Below are 18,938 nucleotides of genomic sequence, written 5' to 3' on the forward strand. Positions count from 1 at the left end.
ATTTATAGACTCCAGCAAGAAATAGAAACTTGGTGGTTTAAGCATAGCCCTAGCTGGTTTGGTTCAGTGGATAGAGCGTCAGCCTGTGGACTGAAGGGTCCCAGGTTCAATTCCGGTCAAGGGTGCATGCCCAGATTTTGGGCTCGATCCCCAATGTGGGGCGTGCAGGTGGCAGCCAGTCAATGATTCTCTCTCATCATTGATGTTTCTATCTCTCTCTCCCTTCCTCTTTGAAATCAATAAAAACATATTTTAAGAAAAAAGAATGACACATTTAAAATATATATATACCACTTACTATAGCAACAGAAAATAATTTAGTTCAGAGTCATATGACTTCATGAAGAAAATCATACAACTTAATTAAAAGGTAATAAAGAGCAATGATATAAGTAGAGAAATGTTCACTGTCTGTTGCTAGAAAAATTTGATGATATAATAGAAGAGCAGAGGACCAACGATAGACAAGATGGAGGAGGGGAGGAGGAGGAGCGAAGGGAGGGAGGAGGAGAGAGCAGGGAGAGGGGGAAGAGAAGGGGCGGAGATGGAGGAGAGGCTGGTGGCGAAGGATTCTCTCTGCCAGTTAATGCAAACTCACCCCAGCTGATACGGACGGTTATTGCCTTGAGGGACAGATAGAAATGACACAAATTGGGCCCGAAGCAGAGCCGTGTGTTTCTGCAACTTAACATGCGAGAGTGAGCAGCACACACCACAGCACAAACCATCAGCAACGGATGGTGCTGACTCTCTACCTCAAGCCCTGCAGCAAAGCCACGTCCGCGGGGACCATGGCAGTCGCTACGACGTGAAAGCACAGGAGACCATCGCCGAGGCTTCTGTGAGCATCTGGGCTCCTTGAGATACCAAAAGGGGAAGCAATGCAGGAAAATGGGATACATCTGACAAAATTAAAAGTTTTAAACTTCTATTTTGCCTGTAACTGTAGAAAGCGAAAGGACGCGCCACAACAGAGAGGATATTTGCAAAATGTACCACGAGCAAAAAAATGATAATACCCAGAGCATTTGAAGAATTGCTGCATGTCAATAAGGAAAAGTAAAATCTGGTGCTAGCACGGGCAAAGGCATTTCCCCAAAGAGAAAGCAGATGGCTAACGGGCATGTGGGAGACGGGCAATGAGGCCAAGGCGAGTTAAAACGCGATACCACTTCCCACCTCCAGATTGGAAAGAAAGTGTTCTTAAGTAAGTGAGCCTCGCTAGCAACCAGGAAAATGAAAATTAAACCAACAGTGGGGTAGCCCCTGACCCCCCCTCAGATTGCCCGGATGTCAGAGTCTCACGCTAGAGACCCTGCTTCCGGGAACGCTGGGGAGCGTGACCAGACTGCGTGCCCCACAGACAGCAACGACCCCATTGGGCCAACATATGAAACGCAACCATCTGAGAGTGTGAGCAGTGACCCAGTGCAGGCAGACACCGGGGCTGGCCCTTGAGGTGTGAGGACTGGAGGGCGAGATGTGCGCGCGTGTGGGTTTTTCCCTGAGGAAACTCCTCCATCCAGGTTTCATCCACGTAAAACAGAAGGCGGCAGTTCCACTGGCTTGCGATGTCAGGGGAGAGTTCAGGGCTGAAAAGACGAGTGGCTGGAAAGGTAGAAGGGAAGTCCTGACGCGGAGGAAGCCAAGAGGGGGTGAGACCTGCGGGGGGGGGGGGTCCACTTTGGATCTGTGTATTAAATCCATGTAACTCCTCGCCTGAGTTAACTGCACAAGAAGGGAGAGGCTGGTGGTCTGGAAAAGGCAGCAGCTGGAAACTAAGAACTTAATGGAGACTTCAGCTGCTACCCACCAAATAGGCAGAATATGGGGTTCGATTCCCTCCAATTTAGCTTCCTCCTCAAACCAACGTGTTTTCTCTTCAGAGGAACATAACCGATCCCAGTCCAGATGTCTAGCGTACAATAAAAAATCGCTAGACATGCAAAGAAACCGGCAAATAAAATGTGAGCCGCAGTCGGGAGGAAAAGAAGTCACTAGAAACCAACCTCGAGATGATAAGACAGGTGCTGAGATTAGCATACGAAGGACTTTAAAGGAACTATTAGTATTATACTGAAGGACTAAAGGAAAACATAGTCATAATGAATGAACAGAGGTGGAATCTCAGCAAGTAAATGGAAACTATGAATATTCTAGAATGGAAAAGCACAGTAACAGAAGTGAAAAATCCATAGCGTATTGGAACGACAGGAGAGTCGGTGAGCTTAAACTTAGAAATTATCCAACATGGCAAACAACGGCAACATGCACTGAGCCTCAGTGCCCGGTGGGACAATATATAGAAGCCTGATGTGTGTAACCGGGGTCTCAGAGCAGAGAGAGAACACACTTCCGTGTGGGTGAAGAAATAACCGCTCTTCCAGGTCCCAGGGGCTCCGCACCTGCTGCAGCCGCTCGGATCCATGAACTATTGTGCAAATCGGCGATCAGAGTTCATCTGTCAGGAGTTAGTACCTGATGGGAAAGGCTCCAAGTTTCTTTTTTAAAAAATAAATATATTTTTATTGATTTCAGAGAGGAAGGGAGAGGGAGAAAGAGATAGAAACATCAATGATGAGAGAGAATCACAGATCGGCTGCCTCCTGCACACCCCACATTGGTGAGCGAGCCCGCAGCCCAGGCATGGGCCCTGACCGGGAATCCAACCCTGACCCCCTGGTTCATAGGCCGACCCTCGACCACTGAGCCAGCCGGCAGGGCTCAAAGTGTCTCCCTTTGGCCACCAGGACTAGACAGGGCGACCTGCTGGGGGCTGGTTCGTTGGTGGTTGATCTCAGGATGCGAGATGCTCTCTTGCCGTGGCTCTGGGCTGTGGCGTGATGCTCAGCCACAAGGCAGAGGGCAGGGCTATGGCAGCGTGGCCTTCACGCCTGCGTTTCCGCGTAAAGGGCCATTACTGTCGCGCGGCCGTGTTAGGTTACAAGGAAGCGCGCGGAGGATCTGGGAGGGCTCTGTGCACAAAGCACTAACGCGGAGGCTCGGCGACCTGGGATGCCGAGGGCGGGACTCTGAGCAGCACTTTCCTAACCTGTCATATGGGGGGGAGGGGTCCCCCGGGACCTTGAGCTCCCGCCAGCACTGAGTTTTCTGAGATTTCCTGGACGGTGCACACCTGCCTGGGGCGCTGTTGGAACGGGGTGGCCTGGCTTTCCGTACTGACATGAACCCTCACCGGGTGACACACCCATCAGGCCCTGCTCCAGGCACTGGGCACACACTGACCCATCTCATTCTCGAAGCTCTGTGACTGCGGACCGTGCCAGCCCATTATAAAGCAGAAGGGGAAACTGAGGCAGAGGAGTTCAGTCAATGGCCCGAGGCCCCACTCTTGTCAGTGCCCTCCCCTCTTTCCTGGCCTGACGGGGACATCTCTGTTTCAGAGAGGGAAGTGTTGAGTCCCAGTGTAGCCCAAAGGATACAAGAAACAGCCCTGGCTGGTGTGGCTCAGTGGACAGTGTGGGCCTGTGGACCAAAGGGTCCCGGGTTTGGTTGCCGTCAAGGGCAGTACCTCCGTTGCAGGCTCCTCCCCGGCGGGACCCTGGTGGGGTGCATGCAGGAGTCAACCAATTGGTATGTTTCCCTCTGTCTTTCCCTCTCCCTTCCACTCTCCCTAAAAGTCAATGGGAAAATACCCTCCCGTGAGGATTAACAACAAAAAGAAGAGAGAAACAATGGTGCCGCAGTGACAGTGCCCCTGCCAAGGTCACAGGGTCAGACCTCCGCTCTGACCTGGAGCTGATCCGGGAGGAGGAGGAGGAACTCAACCCTAAAGTCCATTATTGAATGGGGGGGGGGGGGGGGCGCTGGGGGAGAGGTGGTGTAACTAGGTTTCCATGTTGGCTGAGCTGGAGGCTGACTTTGAACCCAGACTGAGAACAGGACTGGGGGCATCCAGGGCCGATGCCCAGCCTCCTGCCCGCTCCTCCCTGTGGCGCGAGGTCCCGGGAGATGCCGTGCGCGGAAGGGCTTCGGGGAGTCCAGAGCCTGGACGGCTGGGCCTCGGGTGGCCTGGCCCATCGGTCCTCTGCTCTCTCCCCAGGTGAGCGCCTGGCCGCCCTGCTGGTCACACGCGCGGCCGCCGCCTTCTTCCTGGACCGAGGCGCCCAGGACCTGCTCCGCGACCTGCACGAGGCCTTCCGCGAGAGCCCGGCGGGCGCGCGGAGGCAGTTCGAGGCCGTGCTCTCGGCGCGGGACCGGGAGCGGGTGCTGGCCCAGCTGCGGGAGGCCGCGGACGTGGGGTTCGCCCACTTCCAGGAGGCCGTGCGGAGCCGCCCGGAGCTCCGCGACGACTCGGACCGCGAGCTGCTGGCTCCGGTGGCGCGCGCTCTGCGCGTCCTGTTGCGCGTGGTGCCGCCCGGGGCGCGCCCGGCCCTGGGAGCCCGCCTGGCCGAGTGCCTGCTGCTGGCGGGGGACGCGGAGGGCGCCCGGGCCCTGTGCGAGCGCCTGCTGCGCCCCCGGGACCGCGCGGGCACACGCGCCGGGGATCCTGCCGGGGACCGTGCCGGGTTCCGAGCGCCTCTGCTGGCGCTTCGCGGCTTCTGCGCGCTGCACGCGGGGGACGCGCCGGGCGCCCGGGAGGACTTCCAGGCGGTGGTGGCGCAGGGCCCGCCGCACCCCCGCGGCTGCGTGCGCGCCCTGTGCGGCCGCGGGCTGCTGCGCGTGCTGGCGGGGAGCGCGTTCCTGGGCGCGCTGGACTATGTCACCGCCTGCCGCCTGCAGCCCGAGGAGGCCCTGCTCGTCGCCAAGGCCTTCGTGCCCTGGAACCAGCGCGGGCTGCTGCTGACGGTGCTGCGCGAGGAGGCCCGCAGGATGCTCCAGCGGAGGCCCGACCCGGGACCCACGGGGCCCACGGGCGCGCGGGGCCGCCGGAGCCAGGCCGCGGAGACCGACGGCTCCGCCGAGCAGGACGGGTAAACACCGGCTGCATTCAGGGCTTCTGCAGGGCAGCCTCGTGCTGCTTCCAGATGCGTGAACGGAGGCGGGGAGGGGGGGGGGGGTCTTTAGGTCACTGGGGGCAGATTTAGCTCCAGGGCTCAGGCCTTTCTTTAATATAGATATTTTATTGATTCCAGAGAGGGAGGGAGAGGGAGAGAGAGAGACAGAAACACCGATGAGAGAGAATCACGGGACTGGCTGCCTCCTGCACGCCCCACACTGGGAATCAAGCCTGCAACCCCGGGCATGTGCCCTGACCGGGACTCCAACCGTCCCCTCCTGGTTTGGAGGTCGGCGCCCGCCCACTGAGCCACGCGGGCGGGCACCCAGACCTTTTCTGTAAAGATTGACACAGAAAATTAGAAACTCGGACACAGAAATGGCAAAATAAAACGCACCCCTCACCCGCCGGGGGCATCCCTCCCAGCTGGTTCTCTGTGCATGGAACCTGCAGCCCACCTCCACTTGGTGCTCAGTTAGGATTAGGGTTTGTCACGAGCTGCGTGTCCCACAGCCCAGGAGCCCGCCCAGGACCCCGCCATCGGCCCCAGCTTCTGCTCTTCGCTATAAGGCACCCGTGTTCTGCCCCTAACACGGAGGCCGAGGGGGCTCCTGGGTCGGCGAGTGTGCCCCCTGTGAGGGCCTTGCCTTGGGGAGCTGCCCACCTGCCCATCGGGGCCCGCACCCCGCCCTGAGGTGCCATTGCAAACTTTGCCAACCCAGCGATGACTCCGCAGCTGTTTTGAGCTGAAAGCACTGAGCTGGGGGCCTCCTGGGGGGCGTGTGTGATGTCACCACCTCTCTCTCTCTCTCTCTCTCTCTCTCTCTCTCTCTCTCTCTCTCTCCCTCTCTCTCTTCCTCTGCCCCTGGTTGCTTGGCTTGCCTGGCTTTGACTTGCTGGCAAGGGGGCACTTCCACGGGTGTGGTTGGGGCCTTTATATTTGTTCTCTCTGGGGATTTCCACGTCCCAGGGTGCCCACCCCCCTCCCAGTGGGAGTTCATTTCCCCTTCAGGGCCCCAGGAGCAGGGCCTGGTGGGCTCCCTAGCTCTGCCCTGGGCGCCCCTGGGCTCAGTAAGGGGCACTGTTATCCTGCGTTTGCAGAGAAGGAGAGTAGGGCAGGGTTGCCGGGGTCAGCACCAGCCTCCATTCTCCCATCTGTAGGGTGCCTGCCCCACAGGGTGGGGGAGGGGGGAGGGAAGAGGGGGGAGGGTCCTTCCAGCGGCCCCTGGTCTCTGCCGCCCAGCGGAGGGAGCTGCCTGGGCCAGGTGCGTGGGCAGGACTTGCCTATGGCCAGGCTACCTGGGTGGGGGGTGAGGGGTGTGGAGGGGTCTGCGCTCCCCCAGTGTCTCTCTCTCTGCAGGGACGCCCAGGGCGTGTACCAGCTGGCCACGCTGCTGATGGAGCTGGACACGGAAGACGAGGAGTCCCGCCTCCTGGCGGCCGACGCCCTGTACCGCCTGGGCCGCCTGGACGACGCCCACAAGGCGCTGCTGGTGGCGCTGTCCCGCCGGCCCCAGGCGGCCCCCGTGCTGGCGCGGCTGGCCCTGCTGCAGCTGCGGAGGGGCTTCTCCTACGATGCCAACCAGGTGAGGGCCCCTCGCTGTGTGCCGGCGGCCTGGGCTTGGAGCGGGCAAAGCTGTCCCAGCCTCGCTCCGCCATCCCTGGCCAGTCACTTGCCACCCCGACCCGCAGGCTCCTCCTCTTGCCCTGGTCTTGCTGTTGTCACAGGAAGTAGCTGGAGCAGGTGCCCGGCCCCCGCAGGCCTCCAGCACGCAGTAGGCGCTCCCTATGTCAAAAGGGGCCACGAGAAGTGTAGGCCGAGCGTCACCCCAAACCTCCCACGTAAACTCCGCTTGGACGTGACCCTGCCCCGGGAAGGGGGGGCGGTGAAGGGGCCCCAGGCCCTCAGACCCTGTGGCTTCCCCCGAGACTGCCCTGCTCCCAGGAAAAGCAGACTTCACCTCCCTGGGCTTCCTGCGGGAACGGGGTCAGGAGGCTGCCTCCCAAGGGAAGGTGTGGGCCTTGGCGAACTGTCGGCGGTGCGGCCTGTCAGCGTCCCCCTCCCTCTGACCTGGCCGGGGTCTGTCTCCCCGCACTGGGATACGAGGGAGGGAGGAGTGCTGTGGGGCCTGTGTCCACAGCCAGCACCCAGCACCCTGCAGGGGCACGTCGGGTCTCCTTGGGGTGGGGCTCCTGAGCTCCAAAGCCATGTCCACCTGGGGTCTCGCTCCACCCAGACCCCTCTGCCTCCCACACACGGAGGAGGAGGCGTCGCTCAGGGACCCTGAGACACCCCAACTCCCGCCACCCAGCAGAGAAGAGTGGCCTAAAAGGGTGCTCACACCTCCCGCAACCCCAGCCTTCCCTAGGGACTCACAGTCATTGCCCCAATAGGAGCCATGCCCCCAGGAGCCACACCCACCAGGAGCCGTGCCCCTTTGCTGACCACGCCCTTGTTAGCCACGCCCCCACACCATGGGCTATGCCCCATTGGCCATGCCTCCTCGGGCCACGCCCCCACGCGCTACCCCCCCCCCCCCCCCCCCCCCCGTGGCCACGGCTCCGTGAGCCGGCCCAGCTGGGAGCCTGGGGCGGAATGGAGTAGGGAGGGCACAGGAGTCACTGCGGGACCCGCCTGGCCCGGCAGCTGGTGAAGAAGGTGATCCAGTCCGGGGACACGGCCTGCCTGCAGCCCACCCTGGACGCCTTCCGCCCGGAGGACCGGCAGCTGCTGCGGGGCCACTGCCACGCACGGGCCCTGGCCATCCTGCGCGCGCAGCCGGGCGGCGCCGAGGGCGAGGCCCACACCAGGGAGGCCATCGCCTACCTCTCTCTGGCCATCTTTGCTGCAGGTAGGAGCTGCCTGCCCGCCCATGGGGGCCCCTCCTGTGCCAGGTACATGGGGAGCCCCTGCCTAGCTGGGTGTGGGGGACCCCGGGTCCAAGGCGCCCTTGGTGCGTGGGTTCCAGGGTGTGTGCGCCCTGGGAACATCCATGGGGCGGACGGGGAGTGGCCCACTGGCTGCGGGCACCTTGCACGGAGGCCCCAGTCCCCCAGGTGAGTGTGCCAAAGGCCGGAGAGGGGCAGGCCAGCGGGAACTGAGCTGGGCCCTCCCACACCCTGGGCCCTGAGGGTAGGGGCCCACCTGAGGGTAGGGGGCCACCTGAGGGTAGGCTCCTCTACCAACTGTGGGAGGTGAGGGCCCCGCTTCCCTCAGCCCCTCCTGGAAGCAGGGGGCTGTCCTGCGCGTGGCCTCCCGGCTCACTCGGCCAACCCGCCTGCCCCGCCCTGGTGCCGGGCAGGGGCCTGGTCAGAGGGTCGCAGGGGACAGGGAAGGGACATTCCCGAGGACCCACAGTGAGCTCCTGGGGGCTCGAGACTCCGCGTAGACTCGGCATCGGATGCCAGTGCCTTTCTGGCTGCGCTCACGGGCACCTCCTCCCCACCTGGGATGATGCAGACGCCCCAGGGGCAGGAAGTGGGATGAAGAGAGCTAATTCCTGCACAGCCGGGACCCAGGCCGGGTGCAGAGCTGGGAACAGGACCCGGCCCACATCGTCCTGCAGGCCCAGAGCACGTCTCCTGTGTCCATCACTGGCCCCTCCTGGCCCCTCACCTCAGGGCAGCTGCAGTGCCCCTTCTCTCTGAAGCCCCTCTGACTCTCCCAGGAGCCACCCTCCTGTTTGGGCTCCCCATGCCCTGCAGCCAGACTGCCCTGCGGTGCCCTGTGAGCTCCCCCAGGTGGCCCCACAGCTGCTGCCCCCTCTAGTCCTCCCCCCATCGGGCACCGGGAGGGGCGCCGTAAAGGCTGGATGAAGCGAGAGGCACTGTGCCCGCCCGTCGCCCATCTGTGGCCAGTGAGTGGCCCTGATGCCACACCCCTTCCTCCAGGGGGCCAGGCCAGCGAGTCCCTGCTCACCCGCGCCCGATGCTACGCGCTCCTGGGCCAGAGGAAGACCGCCCTGTTCGACTTCAACTCCGTGCTGCGGGCCGAGCCGGGGCACGTGCAGGCGCTGTGCGGGCGAGCGCTCCTGCACCTGGCCCTGGACCGGCAGCAGGTGCAGCCCCACCCCCACCTGGGCCTGGGCAAGCGCAGTGGGGGACGCTTTGGGGTAGCTGCTGCCTTCCCCCTCCGCCCCCAGAGAAGAGCGGGAATAGGGTCCGGCCACCCCGACTGTGAGATGCCCACCAAAACCCCGCTGCCCGGGGCGCACCGAGCCTCCTGGTCACATCCAGTGTCGGCTCTCCCTGGGTCCGCATGGACACGTGTGCTAACCCTCAGGGCCACCAGGGGGCCCCGGCCTAAGATACTGAGACCTCGGCTGCCATCTCTGGTGCTACCCTGACTGTGTACACGGGGCCTGTGGATTCGGGGCCTCGGGGGGCGGGGCAGGGCGGGAGGGGCCCCTGCCAGGCCCGGGGCAGCTGCTTCTCACAGAGAAAACGGGCCCAGAGGCAGCCACAGCCGAGTGGCCTGGACACGGCACCTCTCGGCCAAGTGCAGTCACTCAGCCAAGAGCAGTGCCCCCGGGAGGTGACTGCACTTGGCCGGCTGCCGGAGGCTTCACTGAGGCAGAGAGTGTGTGTGTGTGGGGGGGGGGGGGGGGTGAAGGGGGAGGGTGCTGCCTGCCAGAGTCTCTAATGAGCTTCGGGGCTAGAGTCCTCGGAAGCCAGGAAACCGATCCCAGCTGCCAGGACGCGAGGGCACCTCCCCCGGCGCTTGCTTCTGTCCCAGGAGCCCATTCCCCCGAGGGCCTGGGGGCCGGTCCCATCCTGCCGGGCGCACTGGGCTGGGAAGCGGCCTCTGCATGTCCCTCCCTGGGCTGGACAAGCACGTGGTTCCCAGGGACGGGCCCATTCACCGGAAACAGGAATCGGCCAGGCGGGCCCTGTTGCAGGGGGGCCGATGGCTCCCCACAGGCCCTCAGCTCCTCGTTTGGCTGACCTCCCCCGGCTGAGCGGGCAGGGGCTGGACTGCCTGCCCTCGGGTGTCCCCGGCACCCAGACACGGGGAGGCAAACACGTGACAAGCGGGACCACCCGCCCCCGCCCCGTCTGCCCTGCAGGAGGCCGTGGCCGACGTCCTCTCCGCGCTGAGGCTGGACCCGCGGGCGGCAGTCCCTGAGCTCCGCTCCCTGAAGCCGGAGGCCCAGGCCCTCATCGCGCAGGGCCTGTGGTCCTGCTGCCGGGGCCTCCTGAGCCGGCGGCCGGGCTCTGGGGCCCCCCTCGGCGACAGCGACATCCAGGGCCTCCTGGCCGCGGGGGAGGCGCTGATCGAAATGGACGCGGGGCAGCCGCGCGGGCACCTCCTCCTGGCCGACGTGCTCATGGCCCTGGGTACGTGGCGGCCAGGCCTGGGGACGTGGGCTCTGTCCCTCTGTCCCCGCTCCTCTCAACCTGGAGTCCCTTCTGTAAGCCGGGAGGGGCCCTGACCCAGTGGCTCCAGCCGAATCCCAGTTCCCCGGCCTTGGTCCCCGTGAGCTATGCCCCATTGGCCATGCCTCCATGAGGACATCTGGCTCCCGGTCACCTCCGTGGCTGGGCCCGCAGGGAGGACAAACACGCGGTGACTGGGGGCTTCACACAGGCCCAGGCCCCTCAGTCACTAGGGCGTTAATTCAACAGATGTTGGCCGAGTGCCCCGGCCCAGGTCCCATCCAGGCGGGTCTTCCACCCGCACGTGCCCAAATGGTGGTCTTTCCTGGAAAATCCTGAACTCGTTTCAGCACTAACTTAAAAGAGGAGGGTCCTCAGTGCAGCCTGCATGTCCCCCATCGGTCATCCCCGGCTCCAGTCCTGCTCCGGCCCCTGCTGGCTGCTGGCGGCAGGGCGGGGGGGGAGCCTGGAAAGAGAAGACCCATATGAGGGGCTCAGAGCCCTGCTGCTCAGCCTGAGAGACACGGGCTGGGGTGCCGGGGTCCAGCCCCAGCAGGTCCAGGGGTCCCCAAAGGCGTAGACAGAGTCGGCGAAGAAGGAAGGACACGGAGACAGCGTTCAGTTGATCAGCAGCCTAGCCAGGATCTCCAGCCAAGTTCTGGTCTCGATCTCCAGAGAGGTTCTGCTTAGGATCTCCAGCCAGGTTCTGTCCAGGTTCTCCAGGCAGGTCCAGTCACCAGGTTCTAGTCAGGCTCTCCTGCCAATCTCCACAGTCAGGTTCAGTCCAGGATCCCCTGCCATGCTCTCTCGCCAGGATCCGCCTCCAGGCTCCGAGGCCAGTCCCTGTCCAGGATCCTCCGGCATGCTCTCGCCAGCGAAGTTCTTCTGTCCCTAGAGAACGTTCTGTGTAGGTTCTGTGCCTAGGCTCTGTCTCTCTTGGTCCTGTCTTCCAAGCCCTGTCTCCTAAGTTCTGTGTCTGAAGTTCTGTCTCTCTGTCTGGTTACATCTGTATTTATACCAGTTGATTCAATCCTATCAATCTCTATTACAAAGGTTAGGGCGTTTCTTATCTCCATTCCAGGGAGTAAAGATTATGTAGCTTAAGCATGATTGTTTGTAGTGATTAACTACCCGCTTGGCACTTAGTTAAGGAGTTTCATCCCCTCCCTGACTTCAGGGAAAAATTCCTACCTGGGGAAACAACCTTTCTCAGAGAGGTGACCTTGGTTAAAACACAGCGCCAAGAAGGTGAGCAAACATATTAAGAACCGTATGCCATATATGCCAGGTCCCTTGAAACAGCAAGGATGGACCGGCTCCCGGCACTGGGGCACTGGCAGCAGGCACGTCCGTGTGACCAGCATGGCGTCACCATGTCCCTCTGCTCCTGGCTGCTCCTCCCGGGGCTGAGCCCTTCCATCAGCCGCTGCTCCCCGACCCAGCACAGAGCAGGAAAGGCTGTGGCCAGCGAGGCCCACCTCTGCCCTCCACCCCAGCTGACTGCCCTTCCGAATCCCTGACAGGCAGCTATGAGGAGGCGGGCGCCCGCCTCCAGGAAGCCCTGCGCCCCACCCCGCCCTCAGAGGCTTCCCGGGCCCGGCGTGGCCTGCTCCGGCTCAAGAAGGGAGATGTGCCGGCCGCGGCCCGAGACCTGCAGTGCCTGGCGGAGACGGACGCCGGTGACCTCGGCTTCCTGCTGAGCCTCCTGGAGGCCTCGGAGCGGCAGGTCCTGGCCCAGGTGCGTGCAGCAACCCGGGGAGCCCCAAGTCTGCCCCTCCCCCGCACCACGGCCCTCAGGGCAGTGCTACATTCTCCTACATTCTCCGCTGCTGATTTCAGGGGGTATGGGGTGTGGGGTGTGGGGAGGGGGAGGGGAGCCAGAGCTGCCAGGTGTCCCCTCTCAAGCTCAGCTCTCACAGCGCCAGTGACCTTCAGTTCCTGGCACAAGGCGTATAAGCCACCGGTGACGGGTGGGGAGAGGGAGGGGTCCCCTCCTCAGAGCCAGGCGAGACCGGCCAGGAGCCCCTTGCTGCTGCAGGAAGCCCATCCCAGTCCCAGGTCAGGCGGGAGAGCGGTCCTCCCAGGAGCTCAGGTGGGGAGGCGGCTCCTGCAGGTGGAGACAGGCTGAGCTGGGATCGCTGCCTCTCTGGCTGGTTTTCACTCCACTTTATCCCACAAGAATGTACGCGCAGGTCCTTCGCCAGGTGCTGGGTGTGGCCACAGCCCCGCCCTCTGGCCTTTGAACTTCAGGGGAGAAAACGGGGTTCACTTCAGAGGGTGTCAGTGTTGCAGACCCTAGAACAGGGCAGCGGACTGGCAAGGTCGCACTGGCGGTGAAAGCAGGGTGGGGAGAGAGGTGGAGGCCACGGCCGGGAGGTAGGACCGAGCTCAGAATACTCACCCAGCGGCCTAAAACGGCGCTGCTGACGTGACGTGGGGGCTGGCTGGCTGGGGGAGAGGTTTCCAGCCTAAGCTGTAATGGAAGCCACCCTCACAGGAGCCAGGGGGCCCGCGCAGAGGGCAGCGTGCGGTCGGTGCTGGTCTGACCACCTGCCCCTGCACTGGCGGGAGGCCACGGGGTAGGGGTGGAAGCTGCCATGCACCCCTGCGTGGGAAGTTAGCCTGCGGGGGAGGGAGGGAGGTGAAGGGACCCCCTCTAGGGGACAGTGTGCTTTGAGTCAAAGGACGGGCACTCGAGCCCCGTGTGGCCGGGGCGCCCCTGCTCCAGCACTCGGGGTCCGCAGGAGGAGGAACAGCGCAGGGGTGGCAGCGAGGGTTTATTTCACAGAGGGGCTGGCTGCACGCAAAGAGCGCAGAGCCATGGTTATTGCGGGGGACGCTGCCCCCGAGGGCGGGGGAGCCAAGGAGTGAGACAGTGTCTCGGGACCGAGAGCGCAGGAGGCGCCGCAGGGCGAGGACCCCGGGGTTTTCGGGGCAGCCGGGGACTGGTTTCCGCTGCCAGGAGAATCCGCGCCACGCGCGCCTGTTGCCTAGCGACAAGTGCCGACCCGGAAAAGAACCGGAAGTACTCACGCCCCGCTTCCGGTGTCACTGTAGCCAGCGGCCCCGCCCCTCGGCCCGGGCCGCGCGGAGCCTTCCCGGAGAGCGCCGCACCAGCACGGCCAACGGTTAGCGTTGCGGGGCAGGAAGGCGAGCTGGGCTCCGCGGGTCCCAGGCCGCCCCGCCCTGGAAGGAGCCGCAGCAGGGACGCCGCGTTCACTGGACGCTGGTCCCGCCGCCTCCCTCCCCGCCTGGGCCAATGCCCGCAGACGGCGGCGCGCTGGGTGCCCTGTGCCTCCCCGGCACGTGGCGCGGAGGGGCATTAGTCCCACCCTGCTGCCCGGTGGAGAGGAAGGGACGGGGCAGGCGGGGTGTGAGGTGCCCTGTTCCTCGTGGGAGCCGCCGTGGGCTCTGGAGGGAAGAGCCGTGGGAGGCACGCGGGTTGTCCGGATGGTTGGGGAAGGTTTGAGGGGGCTGCGGGCGCTCAGAAAGGAAGGGAGCCTGCAGGCGACAGGGACCGCAGCACCGGATACCGGCAGTGACCTCATCCTGTCCCCACCTGTGATCAGGTCCTGTCCCCTCCTATGACCCCGTCCTGCCCCCACCTGTGACTGGCTCTGCAGGACCCGAGTGGGAAGTCCACTAGTGCTTCCTGACCTCGGGCTGCTGAGGGGGTGCAAGGACTAGGCTGGGCAGAGGTGGTGTTTGGTGCTGTCCCAGGGCCGGGCCGGGGGAGGCCCAGCAGAGGGGCCCGGAGAGGAGCAGAGGGAGGGAGGGAGGGGGCCGCCCAGTGAGACAAGCAGCAGGGCTGTGAGAAGGGAGAACCGGGAGGAGGAGGGGTGGGGTGAGGAGGCCTGTGGAACGGCAGGGAGGTGCCTGCTCCGGACACGGGCAGCTCCTGCAGAGCCCAGGTGTGCAGGGCCAGTGAGGGGCCGACACATCCGGGCTGACCAGCCTCCTCCCTCTGTCCCCCCTGCAGGCTGCAGCCCAGGAAGCCAGCACCCTCCTGACCTCGGGGCAGCCTAGGCAGGCGCTGGGCTACTGCTCGCTGGCCGTCCTGGCGGGTGGCGGCAGGGCCGGTCACCTGCGCCTGCGGGCCACCTGCCTGGCCGAGCTGCAGGAGTGCGGCCGGGCGCTGGGAGACCTGGACCTGGTGCTCCGGGAGCGCGCAGCGGACAGCGACCTCCCGGTGCGGGCGGAGGACCTGTGCTCCAGGGGCCGCCTGCTCCTGAGCCTGGGGGACGAGGCCGGGGCCGCAGGGGCCTTCGCCCAGGCCCTCACGCTGGCGCCCGCCCCGGCCCAGAGCAGCCTGCGGGAGCGGCCTGGCCGGGCCCCTGCCGCCCAGGTGCTGCTGGGCCACGGGCAGCGCTGCCTGGACGAGCAGCGGTACGAAGAGGCCTGGACGGCAGCCGAGAGCGGGCTCCTGGTGGACCCCGAGCACTGCGGCCTGAGGAGGCTGAAGGCGAGAATCCGGAGGGAGGCAGCCTCGGGCTGCCGGCTCCACTGACCCGAACGGCCAGGCCCAGCCACGGGGCCACCCTGTCCTTCCCCCCAACCAGGGAGGTGCTGACCCCACCCTCCCAGCTCTGAGGTGGACGGGTCGGCAGAGAGAAGGGAGTTACGCTGGCCTGGAACCAGAGCCCCTCCCTGCAATGGCGCCCTGGTCCCCAAGGCTGGACCCTGGCGGCCCTGGCCTGGGACCAGCAGGTGGACAGGATGAAGGCCAGGCCAGGTGACCCTAAGGAGCTGGTGCAGCCCCTGCCTCGGCGTGAAGCAGCCTTTGACCCTGGCCTAAGCCCGAGACGAAACTCCCCGGCTGGGGCCTGCGGCTGAGCCCCATCCTCATCAAGTCATTCTCCGGGGCAGCCCAGCGCCCAGGCCCACCACCCGCCATGGCGACAGTGTGGCCCCTCCTCCCTGCCACTCTGAGCCGCCCGGATGAGCCAAGGGCTGGCTGCTTGCTGGTCTGGCCGCTCCGGGGCCAGGATGGAGCTTCCACTGTGGGTGAAACTCCCCTCCTGTTTCCTTGGAAACCCTCTCTCCTGGGGAGGCGAGGAGCCGGGCCCCCGAGACCCCGTGAAGTAGCCTCGTCCCATCTGGGAAGCAGGGGCTGAAGGTGCAACAGCAACACACGGTCACAGTCAAGTTCGTGGGTGAGAGGGAGCCACACCCCGGCTCGGGGCGGGTTCCTGCAGAGGGTCTCAGCTCCCAGCGCCCCAGGCAGCGTCCGTCTGTCCATCCGGGAAGTGCGACGTCTGGGAGAGACTCAGAGTCCCAGATGGAGGTTGAACCCCAAGAAGTTACACAGCAACACAGAAGACGGGTGAAGTACGTCTTCCACTCGAGAAGTCAGGGAAAGATCCTGAACAAACGCAGACAAAAGCAGGAAGTAGTAAATGAGGAATGGAAATAGGAGGACTAAATCGAAGATGTGATTATTCAAAAATGCAGTGAAAAAGATGAGCCACCAGCAAACAAGAAGGAAAAGCAGAGACACGCGTCATCCAGCTGCTGACAGGATGCTCCCTGCCGGGGAAGGCGGCGCTCCCTGGGCCTGCGCTACCTGCGGGCGCCATAGACGCGTCCCGTTGCGGCCCTTGTGGTTGTGCCGTCAGGATGCAGCTCAGCAGGAGCCGCAGGGACTTTGAGGAACGAGATTCGGTCCTCACGGGTCCTGGAAGCTGCAGGCACGTCGGGGCCGCACGGCGAGCTCGGGCGACCTGGACCCGTCCTAGGGAAATACTGTGACTGACTGACCCCGGGGCAGACACAACTCACAGGACAATCCGCGGCGGAAGGAGAAGGCGGGAAGGAGCCCCCCCCCCCCCCCCCCAGCAGGCCCAGGCCCAGACGGTGCCGGGGAGCGGACGGGCCAGTTCATCCACCACCGTCCGGTCCAGATTGCATGCACCAAGCGAGCGGCTAGCGTCACTCGGGCAGTTGGCGTGAGCCAGCGCAGTCCACGCAGCGTCTCCGGCAGGTGCGCCCGTGTTGGTAGAGCCGGCCCCGCGTGGCACCCCCTCTGCCCGGGTCCGATACCCTTGGACTCTTCCCACACAGAGTCCCCAGGGTTCTCAGTGGGACCTGGGAACTCCTGCAATTTGGGGGTGCACAGGCTATGTCCTCCTGGGTCAGCCTTTGCACTTGGCCCCGGCCCCCCACACGCTGCGATCCAGCCCTACTTGTCGCAGGTGGGGGGCGGGACTTGAATAGGATGAGGCCCCCCTCCAGGCCCCGACCCCTGCAAGGTCCTCATGGGGTTGGCGACGAGAAGAGGCTGGTCTCCTCGGACGCTGGAGGACAAGCTGCTTCCACTGGGAAGGGGGCTCCGCGGACTCGGGGGTTCAAGGTTCTCGGCTTCATCTGAGCCGGACCAGGCGCCCCCTCCCCAGTGTCGGGGCCCCGTTCCTTCCCCATCAGCCCCAACTTCACAAGCAACTTGGAGAGGAGTCTGCATGAGCCAGCATTGCCTCGGCGCGTGAGGAGCAAGCCTGGGCCGACTCGGCAGCGCCAGCCCTGAGCGCAGAGGGGGTTCCCGCGGGGCGCCTTTGCTCTCTGCTTGCTGTGCCTCCAGTGGGCGTCCCAGGACCCGAGTGGGTACGTCTCTCCCGTAAGTGCGTCCGGGAAACTCGGCCGCCCGGCACCATCCTGGGCTGCCCTTGCACGGCTGACCTCGTGCGCGCGCCACGGACCCGCCTGCCAAGGACTTGAGGCCCCAGGACACAACCAAGCCCCTCCCCCCCACCCCCCCACCCACCCCCCCATCCTAGCTTAGGGCCTGGTGACAGGGACCGCTCCTGGCATCAATGTGAGTGTTATCCGTCGGACCACCCAGGGGACAGAGCCGCACCAGAGAGCCAAATAGCGAGAATGTCCTAGAAAGAACTGCTGCCTGGCAGTGTGGCTCAGGGGTTGAGCATCGACCTAGGAGCCAGGAGGTTGCAGTTCGATTCCTGGTCAGGGCACAGGCCCGGGTTGTGGGCTCGATCCCCTGTGGGGGGGCGTGCAGGAGGCAGCCGGTCCATGATTCTCATCATTAATGTTTCTATCTCTCTCCCTCTCCCTTCTTCTCTGAAATCAATACAAATATTTTTAAAAATAAAATAACACGCCATTGTTTTAAAAAGAAAAAGAAAGAATTGCTAGTGAGCATGGCCGGTGGCCCAGTCGTAGAGCGCGGCCCCAGTGCACCCCGGTGGCGGGTCAGGCCCGGGCCGGCACACGCCAGGAGCAGCCACTGGAGGCATCGTGAGTGGAGCATGTTTCTCCCTCCCCTCCCCGCTCTCTCCAGTCCATTGGGCAGTAACAAGCATGGCTCCTGGTGAGAAGGCGCTACCTATGGAAGCGGGTCCACGCTTGAACTGGGACCCGGAAGCAGTGACTGTAGGGATCAGAGGTGACGGCCCGCCTCTCCGTCACCCCGACCCTCCGCTCGGAGACGAGCCGCCCTGCCTGCGCCGCGGCTCCCTCGGTGTCTCCTGAGCACCCCTCTCCCGCACGCACACCGCGTCGCTCCCCCCTGACTGGCGGACCTCGCAGGGGAGCGGCTCCTGTCCCGGCTGATGGGGCCGCGTTGGTGGCTGGATGACGGAGACCTGGGTGGAGCCTGTGGGGAGTGGCTCCAGCGTTTGGACGGGTTCAAGCCTCGGACTAATGAGAGGGCAGGTCCTCTGGTGGCAAAGCCCTTCCAGCACCATTACAGCCAAAGGCTGTGGCTGTGAGCCTGACCGGATGGTCCGAACCTGTGGGCCCACGTGGCTGAGTGGTGTGGGCTGCGGGAGGCGCGGCCAGGAATCAAAGCTCGACCAGGTGCATGTGATTGAGTGGATTCGAAACCCGCCCTGGCTTTGCCCCGTGGAATCTGCTATAAAATAAAGACTCGGCTCGCAGGCCGTGGCGCTGTCTCTGCCACCCAGCCCCAGCTTTATCCTCGTCTGTCTTCTTTAACCTTTCACGTCCGCCCCCCGCCCCCCCAGGCTCACCCCTGGCCGTGCTGAGTGCGGCACAGACACAACCACTCGGCCCATCTCCATCGGGCCTGAAGCAGGACAGCTGAGCTCTGACCCGGCCTGCTCAGAGCCCCCACCCTGCAGGGCCACTGGCCCCTGGGAATTGGGGTCTGAGCCTCAAGTCCCCGGGGGCAAGTCCCCTGGCAGCCCTGCCCACGCCCATCATGATCAGGGCCCCCACCGCCCCTTACGCTGGGCTGGGCCCCCAGAGCCCTCACTGGAGGCGGAGGGGAAAGGAGCCACCGGGTGGCAGCGTGGAAGGGTCTGGCTTCCTCCCCTTTGGACTGAGGGGTCAAAGAGCAAAGGAGGAGGGGCTCGGGGTCAGGGGCAGAGGCTCTGGACGGGGCACCCACTGGGCAGGGGGCCCGGGGCCCCAGGAACTGCTCCCCCTCCCCCACACCAAGCCCAGACGGAACCCGCTGAGGGAGCAGAGGGTCGGCGCCTTGGGGACCCCCCCCCGCATCACAAAGGAGGCTCGGAAGCTCGGAAGCCACTGGCCTCGTGGAGCCTCTGAAGCCACTGCCCTCCCGCCCCTGGGAGCCCCTCCGCCCGGCCCTGCTCCCCAAAACTCCAGGCCATCCTGCCCCAGCCTC

The 18,938-nt window shown here is 64.2% G+C and overlaps 1 protein-coding gene across 1 annotated transcript in view; it reads left to right on the plus strand.

Annotated features, from left to right (window-relative positions):
- The window catches only part of TTC34 (tetratricopeptide repeat domain 34), a 53,720-nt gene extending 36,650 nt beyond the window's left edge, over window positions 1–17,070 (plus strand). The window contains exons 11-17 of the mRNA XM_059686260.1: window positions 4,064–4,934; window positions 6,321–6,546; window positions 7,608–7,812; window positions 8,852–9,018; window positions 10,027–10,297; window positions 11,860–12,074; window positions 14,316–17,070. Coding sequence (XP_059542243.1) covers window positions 4,064–4,934; window positions 6,321–6,546; window positions 7,608–7,812; window positions 8,852–9,018; window positions 10,027–10,297; window positions 11,860–12,074; window positions 14,316–14,843 — 2,483 coding nt within the window. The 3' untranslated portion in view covers window positions 14,844–17,070. The remainder of the gene's footprint in view (window positions 1–4,063; window positions 4,935–6,320; window positions 6,547–7,607; window positions 7,813–8,851; window positions 9,019–10,026; window positions 10,298–11,859; window positions 12,075–14,315) is intronic.
- Window positions 17,071–18,938: the final 1,868 nt, after the last annotated feature.

Source organism: Myotis daubentonii, chromosome 3 (genome assembly GCF_963259705.1).
Source record: "Myotis daubentonii chromosome 3, mMyoDau2.1, whole genome shotgun sequence".
NCBI classification, from domain to species: domain Eukaryota; kingdom Metazoa; phylum Chordata; class Mammalia; order Chiroptera; family Vespertilionidae; genus Myotis; species Myotis daubentonii.